Source organism: Nymphalis io, chromosome 2 (assembly GCF_905147045.1).
Source record: "Nymphalis io chromosome 2, ilAglIoxx1.1, whole genome shotgun sequence".
Classification (NCBI taxonomy): Eukaryota; Metazoa; Arthropoda; class Insecta; order Lepidoptera; family Nymphalidae; genus Nymphalis; species Nymphalis io.
In genome coordinates this window covers 565206-579637 of record NC_065889.1, presented here as the reverse complement: position 1 = coordinate 579637, position 14432 = coordinate 565206, and the positions used below count along the sequence as shown (strand labels likewise).

At 32.0% G+C, this 14432-nt stretch overlaps 1 protein-coding gene across 4 annotated transcripts in view; it reads left to right on the top strand.

Annotated features, from left to right (window-relative positions):
* Positions 1 to 14432, top strand: part of LOC126778106 (ecdysone-induced protein 74EF) — a 161886-nt gene that overhangs the window by 61748 nt on the left and 85706 nt on the right. For 2 of the 4 annotated variants that reach the window (XM_050501493.1, XM_050501503.1), the window contains exons 4-7: positions 475 to 563; positions 847 to 1216; positions 1666 to 1917; positions 2131 to 2488. In XM_050501493.1, coding sequence (XP_050357450.1) covers positions 1142 to 1216; positions 1666 to 1917; positions 2131 to 2488 — 685 coding nt within the window. In that variant the 5' untranslated portion in view covers positions 475 to 563; positions 847 to 1141. Of the gene's footprint in view, positions 1 to 474; positions 572 to 846; positions 1217 to 1665; positions 1918 to 2130; positions 2489 to 14432 lie in introns of all 4 variants that reach the window. The other 2 variants (XM_050501519.1, XM_050501511.1) reach the window with 2 other exon arrangements.

Below are 14432 nucleotides of genomic sequence, written 5' to 3'. Positions count from 1 at the left end.
TGATTAGTAGTAAGTAATTGTACCTCTGAAAGTATTAATTTATATATATATATATATATATATATATATATATATATATATATATATATATTATTTACTTAAATAAAAAAAAAATACAAAATATGAATACAGCCTAAATAAAAGTAGCATACAACTTCGGCGAACTTATCGCTTAGCTAAATAGCAATCTCTTCCAGGCAACCAACAATCTTCCACTCTTTCCATCACGTGTGACGTGTTTAACGGCCGTTACTGTATTATCTAGATTATCTAATTATCTGTATAATCTAAATTCGATTATTCTTCACATATAAAATACACATACATTTCTAATTAAATAAGTGTATAAAGAAATATCTAATTTTTCGTAACGAATAACAAATAAGGACTTACGTTTAAATTTATGGCGATGTAATGATGAATACAAATTTTCAACGTTTACAGTTTATTAAATTTGTAATTTATTGTTTTCAGGGAGAAGCGCGTCCGCAGTGGGTGTAGGTGCGGCACGCAGCCTCTATGCCGCATCGACGCAGGTTCGACATACATCGGGACGTCGCCAGGTGAACTCGTTACACTACCATTTTGCTTCTAAAATATATGTTTCGTAATATTTTGCAAGCTTAGTAAAATGTATCAAGTTTTATTTTTTTATTTAATTGCATATTTTTAGTTTTAGCCTAGTGGTTAGACTATATAGACTTTCTTGTTTTTTTTCTAATGTTTATATTGATAATAATATCTTCAAAGGTCGAATGATTATGACTATTGTTAGAATAGGTAATAAAAGCCTAGGTAGAATTTATCTTTGAAATGCGTGAGAGCCTACTCTTATCGTTTTCGCAGGTCGCTGTTGAAGAGAAGTGATTTATTGGGGATGAGGTAACCTGGCTAAACTGACGAGCCAACGAATATACCGTCATGTGTTCCTCTAAGTACCTAAGCGTCACATAATAGTATATACATCGAATAATGTACGTTCCGTCCAAACACTGCCAAACTTTAAAAACGAATTTATTAGTGTGTAGTTTAAGTTGTTGATCGCGAGCGCGTGTGTTGTGTTAGTGTAAGAGCGCCATCTGGCGTGATCGAGACGCGCAAGGTGGCGGGGACGCATGCGCCGTCGGTGCCGGCATTGGCGATGCCATTTATTGAAGACGAATGGTGGTCAGCGGAGAATGAGGGCAGGATGGTCGATCTCTCCAATTGCCTGCAGGTAATATGTTGTAATATTTTTTACTGGTAATTGTTATAATATTAAGATAAAACCAAACAGATCTAGCTCGGGGAAATATATATACAAAAATAATACATAATATGGTGCGATGCGCTTCCAGTTTAAAATGCTGAAATTTAAGCGTATCAAAATGTACAAGCATTCACTACTTCTAATTTACTAGAGCTCGTGTATAAACGAACAAAGTTTTTGCAAATCATAGAATGTTGTATTTTTAATCATATGTTTTCTTAGGTAGCATAGACATTCAGAAACGATTGTTACTCTGAAATTAAAAAGTCTATTTAAAGTTCTTTAAACAGAAACAGGATTGATTAAAATAGGATAAAAGTATAAAAATATACATAAAACGTTTTTGGGTTTACTAATGTTTAATTAATTTATGATGGCTTAATGATACTAATTGATATTTCTTACAATATTTCCAGGACGCGGTAGCCGCGAGTGGACATAGCGCGACTCAGCTGCAACTGCAAATGGCGACATCTCTCGGCGAGTTATCGCAAGCAGAGCTGTCTAACTTCGTGGGTGGTCTTACCCTGGAAGCGGACGGCTCCGAGGCTGCAGACCCAGATGATATTCTTAAGCAACTGGGAGAAACCGCTTTTGATAATTTCGACACTTTTTTTACTGATTTGACCAATTCCACTGCTTCTTCTGCGCCTCCTATTGAAATAAAGGTGTGACTTTGATTTTTTTAAAGTGTTTTTGACAAACATATTTATTTGTATAAACACATTGCATTTTTATACTTAAACAATTTGCTTATTAAAGTATAATTCCCAATTATTATATTTAAAATTAATCAATTTATGAGAAACAAAATGCCTAAAATAAATGTTGATCGAATTTGAAAAGACTTAGCTGCAGAGGTGTACTCCTTTCTTTTTCAGCAAGAAGAGAATAACAATATATCGCCACCGTCCGGGAGCCAGCTACAAGGTTCATATTACCAACAAAATAATCAATTATCCCTGCCAAATAATGGGCAACAGCGCTTGCAACAATTGTTGAGATCCGGCACTAGCGCTATTAACCATGCAGTGGCAAATAATATTAATAACGGACGATATAATATTGCTTCTGCAAACCCATTGCTCGCTGAGAAATTAGCAGCGACATCTAGTGGTATAAAGCAAGAACCAATGAGTTCTGATTATAATGGAACGAGTATGAACTACGGAAACTCATCTCCAATGCAACGAGTGCCGAGTGGGAAGCCTCAAGTTCACGATGCTGGTGGAGGAAAAGGTAAGATTGTTTTATGTTTAAAATAGTCACTACATAATGATGATAACATAATTAAAACATTATATGTCAAGTGTAACAGTGACATCTAGTGTTGACTAGCTGAACTTACACAAGGTGGTATTATTCAAAATTACTACAGATGGCGCTGTAATAACGTTAGTTTGTGTCGGTAGATGTCGCATGATGTTTTTAACAGTCAATATGCATTGATAGTTTTATGTCTTACGATGCAGTTTTCTCTCAATCCACTTTCAGTTTCCGCTCGAGGAAGTGTGATTTTCCTTTTGCGATTACTCGCTTTTACCAAGTCAGCATTTAGCTATAGGCTATTAGAAAGTTTCATAATTATTAAAATTACAAGCAGGTTCGTTATCGATTTTGTTATGAAACACTATATATGTACTACTTAATTTATATGATAAATTTAACAATATATTTTATTAATATACAAAAGATAAATAATATAGCATAACTTTTAAAACGTGGTATAAAAACAAACATTAATTATTAAATATACAATAATAAATATATAATATATAAATCAAAATACTTTTACTTTTATCATCTCTTTTTCTTAGTCTTAGTAGTTAGGAGTAATAATCACCACGAACGATTTTCATAGACACCAACTTGTCATCGGCTTATATTATAAAAATTATCAAAAACACTTTAATTAATTTCTAAAAACTATAAACAGAACACAGCTATGTGAAAAGTTGTCATTACAGGGTTTTCTCAATAACCGCTAGTGGCGCCCCCCGCGGGCGGAAGAGAAAGCCTTTCAAGGCTAATATAGCTTTCTCTGTGTTGCTAATCTCTATCTAATAGTGCATTTTAACTGCCTGTCCTCTTAACTATCGGTTTATTTCGATAATAAACCTCTTTACATTAATGGCAGTTGAGAATACTCGCTAACTAGTACCGTATACACTGCTTAAAAGATTTTATGAAAATTATTTAAAATACATAAAAATATTCATGATTCCATGTTAACTTCATGTTTTGAGTGAAATATTTTTTTATTATTTATTGTACATAACAATAAAAATTTTATTTGTCAGTTCTATGACACATAAAATTTCTTCTATCAAGTATTTGTTTCTCATTAAGTACTACTATGCAGATTCAAAACAATTCATAAAACGTAATAGGTTGAATAATAAGGGTATTGTATAGTTTTTACATTAAAACTTTATAATAGGAAGACAGTTAAAAAGTTTTGTTAGGGTTTTTTGTCAAAGAAATTTGGACACACGGCTTAACATATGTATTTTACATGCTACTGGAGACATAAATTAAGTCGAATTCACATCTACGGTACGGACTAAATACGGTTAAATTGTTATTTTCCTTATTTAAAATAATTTATAAAGTTCTACCGAAATTAAAATATATAATATTTAGAACGAAATATGTTAAAAAAGTTGACTTAAAAAAAAACTTTATCTGTGGCACTTATATTAGGCAATCTACTCGTTTGTATTTACCGCCACTTAAACCACTTACTGAACCCCGAGGGAGAAAGGCATCAAGATCGCGGATACTGTGGGTGCCGATTTTCAAAACTTAAAACGAAACTAAAACAAAAAATATCATACGAAATCTACGTAATTACAAAAAAATATACAATTTTGTAAAACATATAATTATATTTATTTAATAATTAATGTATATATATATATATATATATATATATAAATTGTGACGTTTTCAAATATTAGATTCACTATGAATACCAAACTCTTAAACCGCCCACTTTGCTAGATTTACATTAAAATATTTATTTGGTTAGTAAATAGTTCTTGGACTTATGCCCGAATAATAAACGCCCTATGTTTAACGAGTCGTTATTTTACATTTAAGTGACAAATAAAATACATCGAGACGTCAAAAAAAAAGCGAAGCTGTTAGAAGCAAGATGTAACAGTATTGATAAAACTTTGCAGTATAACGGTACAAAGGAAAAATCTGCAAATTACGTTTTCCTAATAAATTCAATTTCCTAGTACTGAACAATTCGCGCTAACATCTGAGATACAATATATGGGCCATCGTGTCAAGGTGACACCGTCATATCGACCTCATTCTGTTACTGACGCAATTATGTTTTGGCCCTACGTTAATTACAATCTACTTCATGTCCATATGTGTCGTGGTTGAACCAAAATTGGTAGACGCTTATCTGTTATAATGTAAACTATGATAACGATATTCTCCTGACCAATTTACCACGGCGGCCATTTTCATGGGACACTAGTCAACTGCGCTGGACATTTGACCCTTGTGCACACTACGCATTGCACTCTCAAAATCCGATGGGACGGCAAATCCGATACGAACACATGTACGACCATACTGAGACGCGATATTGTACACACTTTCTGAAATCTGTTGATATAAAACTCTTATTGGTTCGCAGCAATGCTTGAACCCAGGACCTGACTGACTGACTGACTGACTGACTGACTGACAGGACCTGACTAAACCAACAAAGCAATTTTAAATATAAAAGTACTACATCGTTTACTGTGTTCCAAAAATTTACAAACGTTTTATTAGACGATGCGTGGGCCGCAGGTACCGAATCGTTGTCTAAATGAAATGTTAAAAAAATACTTTTTATTTTTACGACTTGTTTTTATTAAAATATATAGTTTTTTACTATAGATCTATGTTGGTCTGTCTGTAACAAATAATATACTCACTGTGTTATCAATTCTAATAAAAACAACAGTTTTGAAATAGGTTTTTAACAATAATTATTTTGAGAATTAATCAACTTGAAAATATTAAAATCGTAGACAAAGATCTGCTCTTAATAAGTAAAGGTTTTGTGTTTATTCCACCAAGCTGTTTGCAGCATTGCAAGTAACGGAATTTGAATTGATTCCACCCATATTGTTAGTTCGTCTCAACGCAAATATGAGTGAGTTAATCGTGCAAAAATAAACCCATTGTAACCCCAGTGTATTTTTTCAATACTTTTATATGACATAACAAGCAAAGAAACCTAGTAAACATACGCAATAAATAATTAATTAAAAAAATATATTTCATATAATTGACGTACTCGGTAACGCATACATAACAACGTAAACTTATAAATCAATCGATTATTTTCCTCGTTGTGCTCAGGATGTGCGTTCAACTTTTATTTATAGACGTAACAGTTTTATTATCAAATAATATTATAAATATATACCTACTACAACCAGCCGGGCGTCGCTGTTCCTAGTAACGAAATGCAATATAAACATTCCGTGTATATGAATTATTTTTGTGATGTGAGAAACAAAGGAAAGAACAAAAACTCACGTTATATAGTTAATAAATTTTTTCTTTAATTTAAAATTGGAACTTATAACACAAATAAAATAGGACGTAATATTTTTATTATATCTATTTTGACGATAGATATCAATTTGAATTTTTTTAAATCACATCTAGAACTCAATAACATTTGTATTGTTGGATTGTACAAGGGTGTAACAATGTATTCAATAAACCTAATTTCAACTGTCTTACAGGACTACCCAGTGATGCTATTCTGTAAGAAACTGTGTATCTCAAGTGAAGTTTCTAAAAATGGAATTACGGTGATACGCTATTTTGATGCGTGTATTTTTTAAATATTATAATTAATATAATCAATGTCCAATATTATTTTCTGGTGCTTCACGATCGTTTTGTTAAACTAAGTTTGAGTTTGCTCAAAATTTCTTAGTACTTATTCACTTACACAACTTACGTACTTACTCAAACAAATAACATAGTCAACTAAAAACGATACACGATTAAGTCTTACCTTAAAAATAAGAACAGGGAATTTCTATCTCATTTAGTTGTTATAATTAATTGATTGCCTCGTTGGTCTAGAGGCTAGATATAAAGCCGCAGATCCCGAGGTCTTGGCTTCAAAGTCCAAGTCGTTCTAATAAAAAGTTATATGGAAAGTCGGAAGTGTATGCCTTGGAAAGCACGTAAACGGTTCTGCGCCTGAACTCTTTCCGGTAGTGTCAGATTGCCGCCTTATCGGGTTATGAGAGTAAGGGAATAGAGAGTGCACCTGTGTTTACGCACTTGTGTACTATAAGATGTCCTGCGCAGTTGGCTAAACTCTCTTGAGATTGGCTACCGTGTCCGAAATCTGTCAAGAGGACATCATATGACTCAATCGTAGAAACAATGTAACGTAAATAGTAAACAAATTATTTGTTTTGATTCTTTCACTACTTCGACAATCTAATCACGTACTCCGCCATATATAATACTAGTAATTTGCAATTAAATGTAAATATTTGTCTCGTTAATGATTACTCATATAGTGTAAAAAATATACATAATGTTTACGTTGTATGTACGATGATATAAACCGAGTTAGCTCAGTGGTTATAACATTTGAATGATAACCGAAGACTGCGGATTCAAGCCCGGGCAAGCACTTCGAGCACTGATCATGTACTTAATTTGTATTTCTAATTTATCTCGTGCTTGGTGGTAAAGAAACATCATAATAATACCTACATATGTCCACCAACCTCTATTAGAGCAGCGTCGTGGAATATGTGTCAAAGCTTTCTCTTCTCTTCAAGAGGAAATCTGTCTTTTGCTCAGTTGTCCCAGTCCCACGAAAATTAAAAATAAAGTAAAGTTTATATAAAATATCTTGTAAATAAGATGGGCATAGGAACATCAACATATACATCTACTTTTTTATATTTTAACATTTAAACTGTTATCATATCCCTCAATAGTGTATACACAAAACTAATATTATAAATCCAGAAGTAATTTTGCATCTGTTAGGCTTTCATGGCCAAACCACTGAACACAGGAAGGACACAGGCTATAAGGTTTTTTTTTATACCAAACACCATCCCCCTATTCTTAACACGCGGACGAAAATTAGTTTTGTATAAACTAGTTTGAATAAAACGTAATTCGACCAAAAACAATTTGCGCATCTGGCACTCGTGTGATGTAAGTTTACAGTTTACGTTTTAAATATTCATATTATATCGATTACTTGAGGTTTGTAAAATTTATAATATATTTAAATCCGTAATGACTTGTGACTTACATTCGCTCACGAAGGTTTGTCATAGCGTAAAACCTACTTGGACATTAATTAGTTTTAAGAATAACATAAATAATAACCTAACACTTTATTAATTGTTTGTTGCCACTTCAAACGTATTCTTTCTTTTTTATTCTTAATTTAAACGTGTCATATCTTAGTTCTCTGTATGCGGCGTTTAGTGGAAATTTTATAAATGTGACGAAATGTGGAAAAGGAAGTTGGTAGAAGCGCGCGCTATTCAATCACTCATCATATGGATTCTGCTAAATTTTATACGTCATTGGCGATATTTTTTTTTATTAATATTGGATTTTCTTTCTCAAGGATCCGAGATAGTCTATTTGTGGAAACGAGTAAACCTTAACCGATGATCGCGACGAATCAATTATTAATTCCTTACAAAAGAATTATTTACATTAAACCCTTAAATATATACAAATAAAAATTAAAAATAGCAACTGTACAAATCGTGACATCGTGGAATGATGGCAAGAAGGCTAGCAGCACACCAGTTACCCCTTTGAATCGCAATTCCGATCCTCTGGGCGAAAAAGGAATCAGTCCTCCTGTTAACAGTAAATAATAACCGTTTAAATTATTCGAAACGTTAAAAATAGACGATAAATAATGAAGAGCATAGATCTTTATATAAAAGGTTCTCTTAATTATTATTGCAACTCGCGAAACTAATTAGATATGTTTCTAGTTATCCAGTATTTAAAATAATAATAATCTTTTGTTTTTTTTAGAAATCTATCAATTTTTTATAGACCATATACCGCTGAGTAAATAGCATATCAACGCGTTTAAACCTAAAAAATCACGAATTGAGTAATTACTGTTTTATATAATATCAAAATAGATCCGGAATAAACGAATATTATATATTTTCGTAAAAATTGTCATAGAATTTTAATTTTTTTCAAACATCAAAATATCGCAAAATTACGAAAGAGTGAGCGTCCTCTCTTTTCCTCCATCAAATAGCATCGTACTCAGAATTTCGATGCATCCGCAATCCGTCGAATGCGTGCACTTGTGTGCGTGAGCCGTGACCCGGTTCCTGCGCGGGCGCACTGTTGCCACCGTATCGTTATGTCACATGAGATGGTGTATGCGTGTTTGTGCGTGTGACGTGTAGTGTTTGCTCTACTTTTATAATATTCATATTTCCCTGTACTTTTAGTATTACTTTATATTTGTTTGGTAAAATTTCACATTTTACAATGATATTTGATAGTAATAATCTTTTTATTTTTATTGCTATCTCCGTATTATGTCATAGATAAGAAACACGTTTCAACATTTAATTTTAAATGTTTAAACTTGCATAATACAATATACTGTATAAGATTCATATGTATAAACATTTAACAAAGTTCTAATATAGAGTCCTATGACTCACTCTGAAATAATCACAAGAAAAATCAATGATTGAGTTCTTATTTTATTAACAAATGAAAACAAGGAAACATAACAATAACAAAAAGAGCTAATACGAACTAAACTAATAAGGACATACATTAATGGTTAATAAGTAAAATAGTTATATTTCGTACTTGATGTGCTTTATCCACAAAAAAAAAAGATATTTTTGGTAAATTTACTTTTAGTTAGATCAGACAGCCTAGTGCTAAATAGAGCATATTGCATTACCGACGACACAATTGGTGTGTACCCTCGCCTTGAGTGTTGCAAGGATGTGAGAGCAACGAAACAAACGCAACTGAAATGCATTAACGCACTCCTTTCAGATATGTTTATTGTAAACATCTAGATTATATTAAATTTGATTAAAATAAGTAAATGTCAAATTGGTGGGCTTAGGTCTCTTCTCTTATTTATTCCGCCACGCTGCTTCAATGTGGGTTGGTGGATACATGCGGAATTATATCCAACACAACACTGAACACAAATCAAACGAAAACTTGTTGGTGCTTGTGTGGGTTTGAACCAGTAATCTTCGGTTAATATTTACTTTTTCTAACCACTCGGCCATGTTGTTCAAAAATTAACCTATAAATCATATAAAAGAAAGATAATTTAGACATGAAAGAATGTAGTGCGTATACGATACGCTAACAGCAATGTGTATTGGTATATAACTGATACATAATGAATCTTAGTAGTTGCACATTCGTCAAGCTCATTGCTGTCTCTCGACTTACTTGACTTATCATTAAAATAAGTACAAATTATAGAGAAGCAAAGTCGCAGACAGGTGACAGTTTAAATATCAACAATTTGGAAGGTTTGTAAGAGGATCAGAACTGAAAATAGATCGAAATCTTGTCTGTGGGCGTATCGCCTTGAGCGTCGTTAAGAGTTGAGCCAAACCGCCGTGTAATAATGTTCCTTTGAACAAATTATTACAAAACAAAAGGAGGCGAATGGAAGACGTAACTACTTAGGCTTATAGCTGTCTGGTTAGCCACGGCTTCTTCGTCGACAATTTAATTTGATATCACTTTAGAAATGTTATCTTCTGGTCTTAACTTGTTTACGTTAAACTGTAAGTAATTCCGTCAGTTTTTTCCGTAGTGTACGTAAGAAGTTTGTTTAATTTTTGTGTATAGTTTCTTCTTCTAATTACAAATAATATATTACGGTATATAAAAAAACGTGTACAGTTTTTTTTTGTATTTTGTACATTTAACAAAAAATCGATCAACTTCCATAGTTCGTATATTTTTATTTATTATACAAATTTAAATTATTAACTAAAATCTGATCATTTTAGTTAATAATTTAAATTTTTATATAATTAGGCTTTTAAAAGACTTTATCATTTTACAGGATTGTACAAAATGTAAAGCGTTCAGAATATAGATTATACGTATAAGAATACAATTCAAGTAAATCATTTTTGAAAATCATACATACATTCACGTCTAAATATCTTATTAAAAAAAATCATTCTTCAAAATAAGTCCAACTTTTTCCTCGTACAGAGCTCATAATACATTCTTTTAGAAGTCGGTATGTGTATTTATACTTACTAGCCACTAGATGCCTGACCTTACTCAATTTAGTAAGTAAATACGCACTTCACTAGATTGTCCTTCGTTACTTAATAAATTGCACGACATGTGCCGACTGAGATCGCTCACGTGCAAATGTATAAACAGACCACCATGTTTCTATGTACAAATAATTTTCATCGCTATTTCTATTGTACTAAGCCTTATAATTCATTGTATATATTTAAAGTTAAATGAATTGGTGAACTGTACATATTTGTATTCTAAACGCGTTTCAAATGTTATATTCGTTCTTATTTCGGTAACAATAGGGTTTGTATTTGAATGTATTATGTATTTGTATGATTTCGCACTTCTGTACGGGTTTGTGTAATTGTTATCTGATGTTTGTCTGTACGTTATCACTATAGTATTTGTTGTTTGTTCATGAAGTGCAATGGCCTACTTATATACATACATTCCAATCGATAAGTATATATATTTAATTATTACATATATTTTAAATTATCATTATAAATTTAAAGTAAGTATACGCAATGAAATAAATAAAAAAAAAACAAACTTAACATTACAAATTATGAAAAAAACTAATTTGAAATATATGTATACATTTAATAAATGATCAAAGACAAAGGTACAGACAGTAATAGTTTATACAAAGCAACGTAATTAAACTATAAATAATTTACCAAACAAGACCATTTTAATTCGTCACTACGAAAAATCCCCAAAAGTGAATTTCCGTTGTGACAAATAATTTTATTATAAAATCAAACTGAGATCTTAAAAACGTCATAGTTATGACTACATTGAATGAAAGAGCTAGCAATATAATGCATTCTGTAACAGGTCAGCGCTACACGTGACAAAAAAGTTTTCTGGAAAATATTTCGTTGATGTAAACACACGAAAATGTATGTGTGTCTTAGAAATTGATCAAATATTAGTCGACCACACATATTAATCATCCTACGTGACATTGGCAGAATAACCTCTGTTCATTTGGCAGAACTGTATACCATATTTTAAAAAAACAACTACATTTTTGTAAATAATTTCAAATATCATTAATAACGACGCTCCTAAATTAAATTAGTCTCACACATAATACGTGCATTGCAATACATTCTATCTACCTTTTCATGTACTTCTTCTACTTACCGATAAGTAATCGATAGTTCGGTAAAACCAAATTGTACAACCTGAATGATCGCTTCAGACCGTTGGAAATAAAGAAATATAATATCGCTGAGTGTTTGTCATTAGCTTAACTGCTATAAAGTCAGTCCTAGCTGGTGATGGAGTTTTAACAATCAATAAGCAAGTTTCAATTCTTAGATATCGTTTTAAATTTCGACTTAAATTTTTTAAAATCTTTCATTATTTGTGTTATCATGAAATCGTATAAATTGTAACTCGCAGCAATTGTTTTTAAAAAAATGTTGACGTCAAACAAAAATTGAATACTTTTTTTTTTAGAAATTGAACACTTAATTATTACCGAACCGAACCGAAACAGCCTGTGAATGTCCCACTGCTGGGCTAAAGGCCTCCTCTCCTCATTTTGAGGAGAAGGTTTGGAGCTTATTCCACCACGCTGCTCCAATGCGGGTTGGTGCATTACATTACATTACACTTAATTATTAACAAGGTCAAATATATACATATAAGGTAAAAGCATAATCCTCTTTTATTGGGCGGCGTTGGGTTATCACAGATTGTTTTATTGTGATACTATATTGTAGAACATCTCAATTCTAGTGTTTAGAAAGGCTCCGTAAGACCCAATTATTGTCGACGCGTACACTTAGACCATTACTATGTAATATACAAGTGTTATATAAAACGGTACTTGTCTGTTTGTTCACTTGTTATTCAAATTCAGACAAAATAATGTATTTACTTGACATTATCTTCTAAAATATTATTGGCAATACAAATTCCCGAGCAAATACAATGATTTTTATGTATTACACATAGTGTATATGGTATCCATGGCTTATATTCTAGTTCAATATAATATCTTCGTCTCAAGATATGAGGGTTATGTGGCAGCAAAAGCCGAGAACACGAATTTGTTTTGTATATGTATATAACATCACTGTCCTGACCTACCGTGTGGTAAAGGCGCAGTCGACGGAAACACGTACATATTAGCCTAATTACGCGAACGAGTAGCGTAAGCAAGAAAAATAGTTGGTATGTTTTTAATACTTTATTAAGAAATCCCGTGAAGGTATACGTGAGTAGAAAGTGGGAACTTTAAACTTATAATACTGTCAAAATACTGCTTTTTCCTATCGTGCTTATATTCAAACGCTTATATAACCTCAATTAGGTAATATATAAACGAAATCTATTTTTTTATTCTACCTGCCTTGATTCAGAATGTAAATTCTACCGAGAAAAATCGGCAAGAATCTTTTAACGCTTTTTTAATTTCTGTATATTCTTGTACTGTGTAAAGAGCTTTATCTATTGATGCTTTAACAAACGATTTAAGGTTATTATAAACCAATTTAATTATAGACGTGAGTGATATGATACGTAATACCCATACTTGACATCTCTTTGATATTGCCTAATTACACAGTGTTGATATCAATGGACAGAGCAACTAGTCATTAAATAATGATTATTTCGCGGGTGCCCACTTGTTACACGAATAACACCTTTTTATGTTAATTGTATTCTTAAAATTAATTGTGTTATACAAACTTATATAAAATATTATAAGTATAGCATAACTATTAAATCAATTGTTGCAAATAAAATATCACCAATGTTCCAAATAGAACAACTAATGCCATAACTACTGGTGGCTTTGTGCAAGCTAGTCTGGGTAGATACCACCCACTCATCAGATATTCTACCGCAAAACAGCAGTACTTGACATTGTTGTGTTTTAGTTTGAAGGGTGAGTGAGCCAGTGTAATTACAGGCACAAGAGATATAAAATCTTAGTTCCCAAGGTTGGTGACGCATTGGCTATGCAAGCGATGGTTGACATTTCTTACAATGCCAATGTCTAAGGGCGTTGGTGACCACTTACCATCAGGTGGCCCATATGCTCGTCCGCCTTCCAATTCTATATAAAAAAAAAAAAAAGATAATTAAAAAAATATTCCAATTGTTATTTACAAAAAGACAACGCAATGCGTTAATTTTTTTTTTTTTTGCTAACCATACAATATCTATCCGAGCTCCTTGAGTCAGTGCGACAACCTGATTCGTGTCAATGACAACAGAGCGCACTAATATACACACATACACAGCTTACCATATATGTGAGCATGTATTTAATATTCTGCGTAGGTATATACGGACACATACATACACACGATACAGGTTCCGTTTTATTATATTGTTAGTATCTCAACTGTCTTATGAAATTACTTATTTTATTCATATATTTAGTATTAACTTTGATACTAAATTGATAACTGTTATAACAGATGGCGTTAGATATTCTGTTTCCAAGCAGCTTTTCTTAGTATTGTTGTATTCCGGTTTGAAGAGCTAGTTTAACAACAGACACAAGGGACGCAACGTGTTAGTTCCCAAGGTTGGTGGCGCATTGGTGATGTAAGTAATATTTTACATTTCTAACAGCGCCAATAGTAAGGTGTTACTTACCATAAGATGGCTCAATTGCCCGTATTCCTACCTTTGTTATAAAAAATAGTAATAGATCACAAATCACAATAATTGCACTTGAAAAAACATTTAAATAATTTTTAAAAGAAAAAAACTACATAAACGAAATATATTAATAAGAAATGCTTGAGTATTGAAAATGAGTTAAATGCTGCTGAAAGTATTAATATTATGTATTAACTTAAGTTATTTCGACGTTTTATTGCGCAGTCGTTCTTCACTTAAT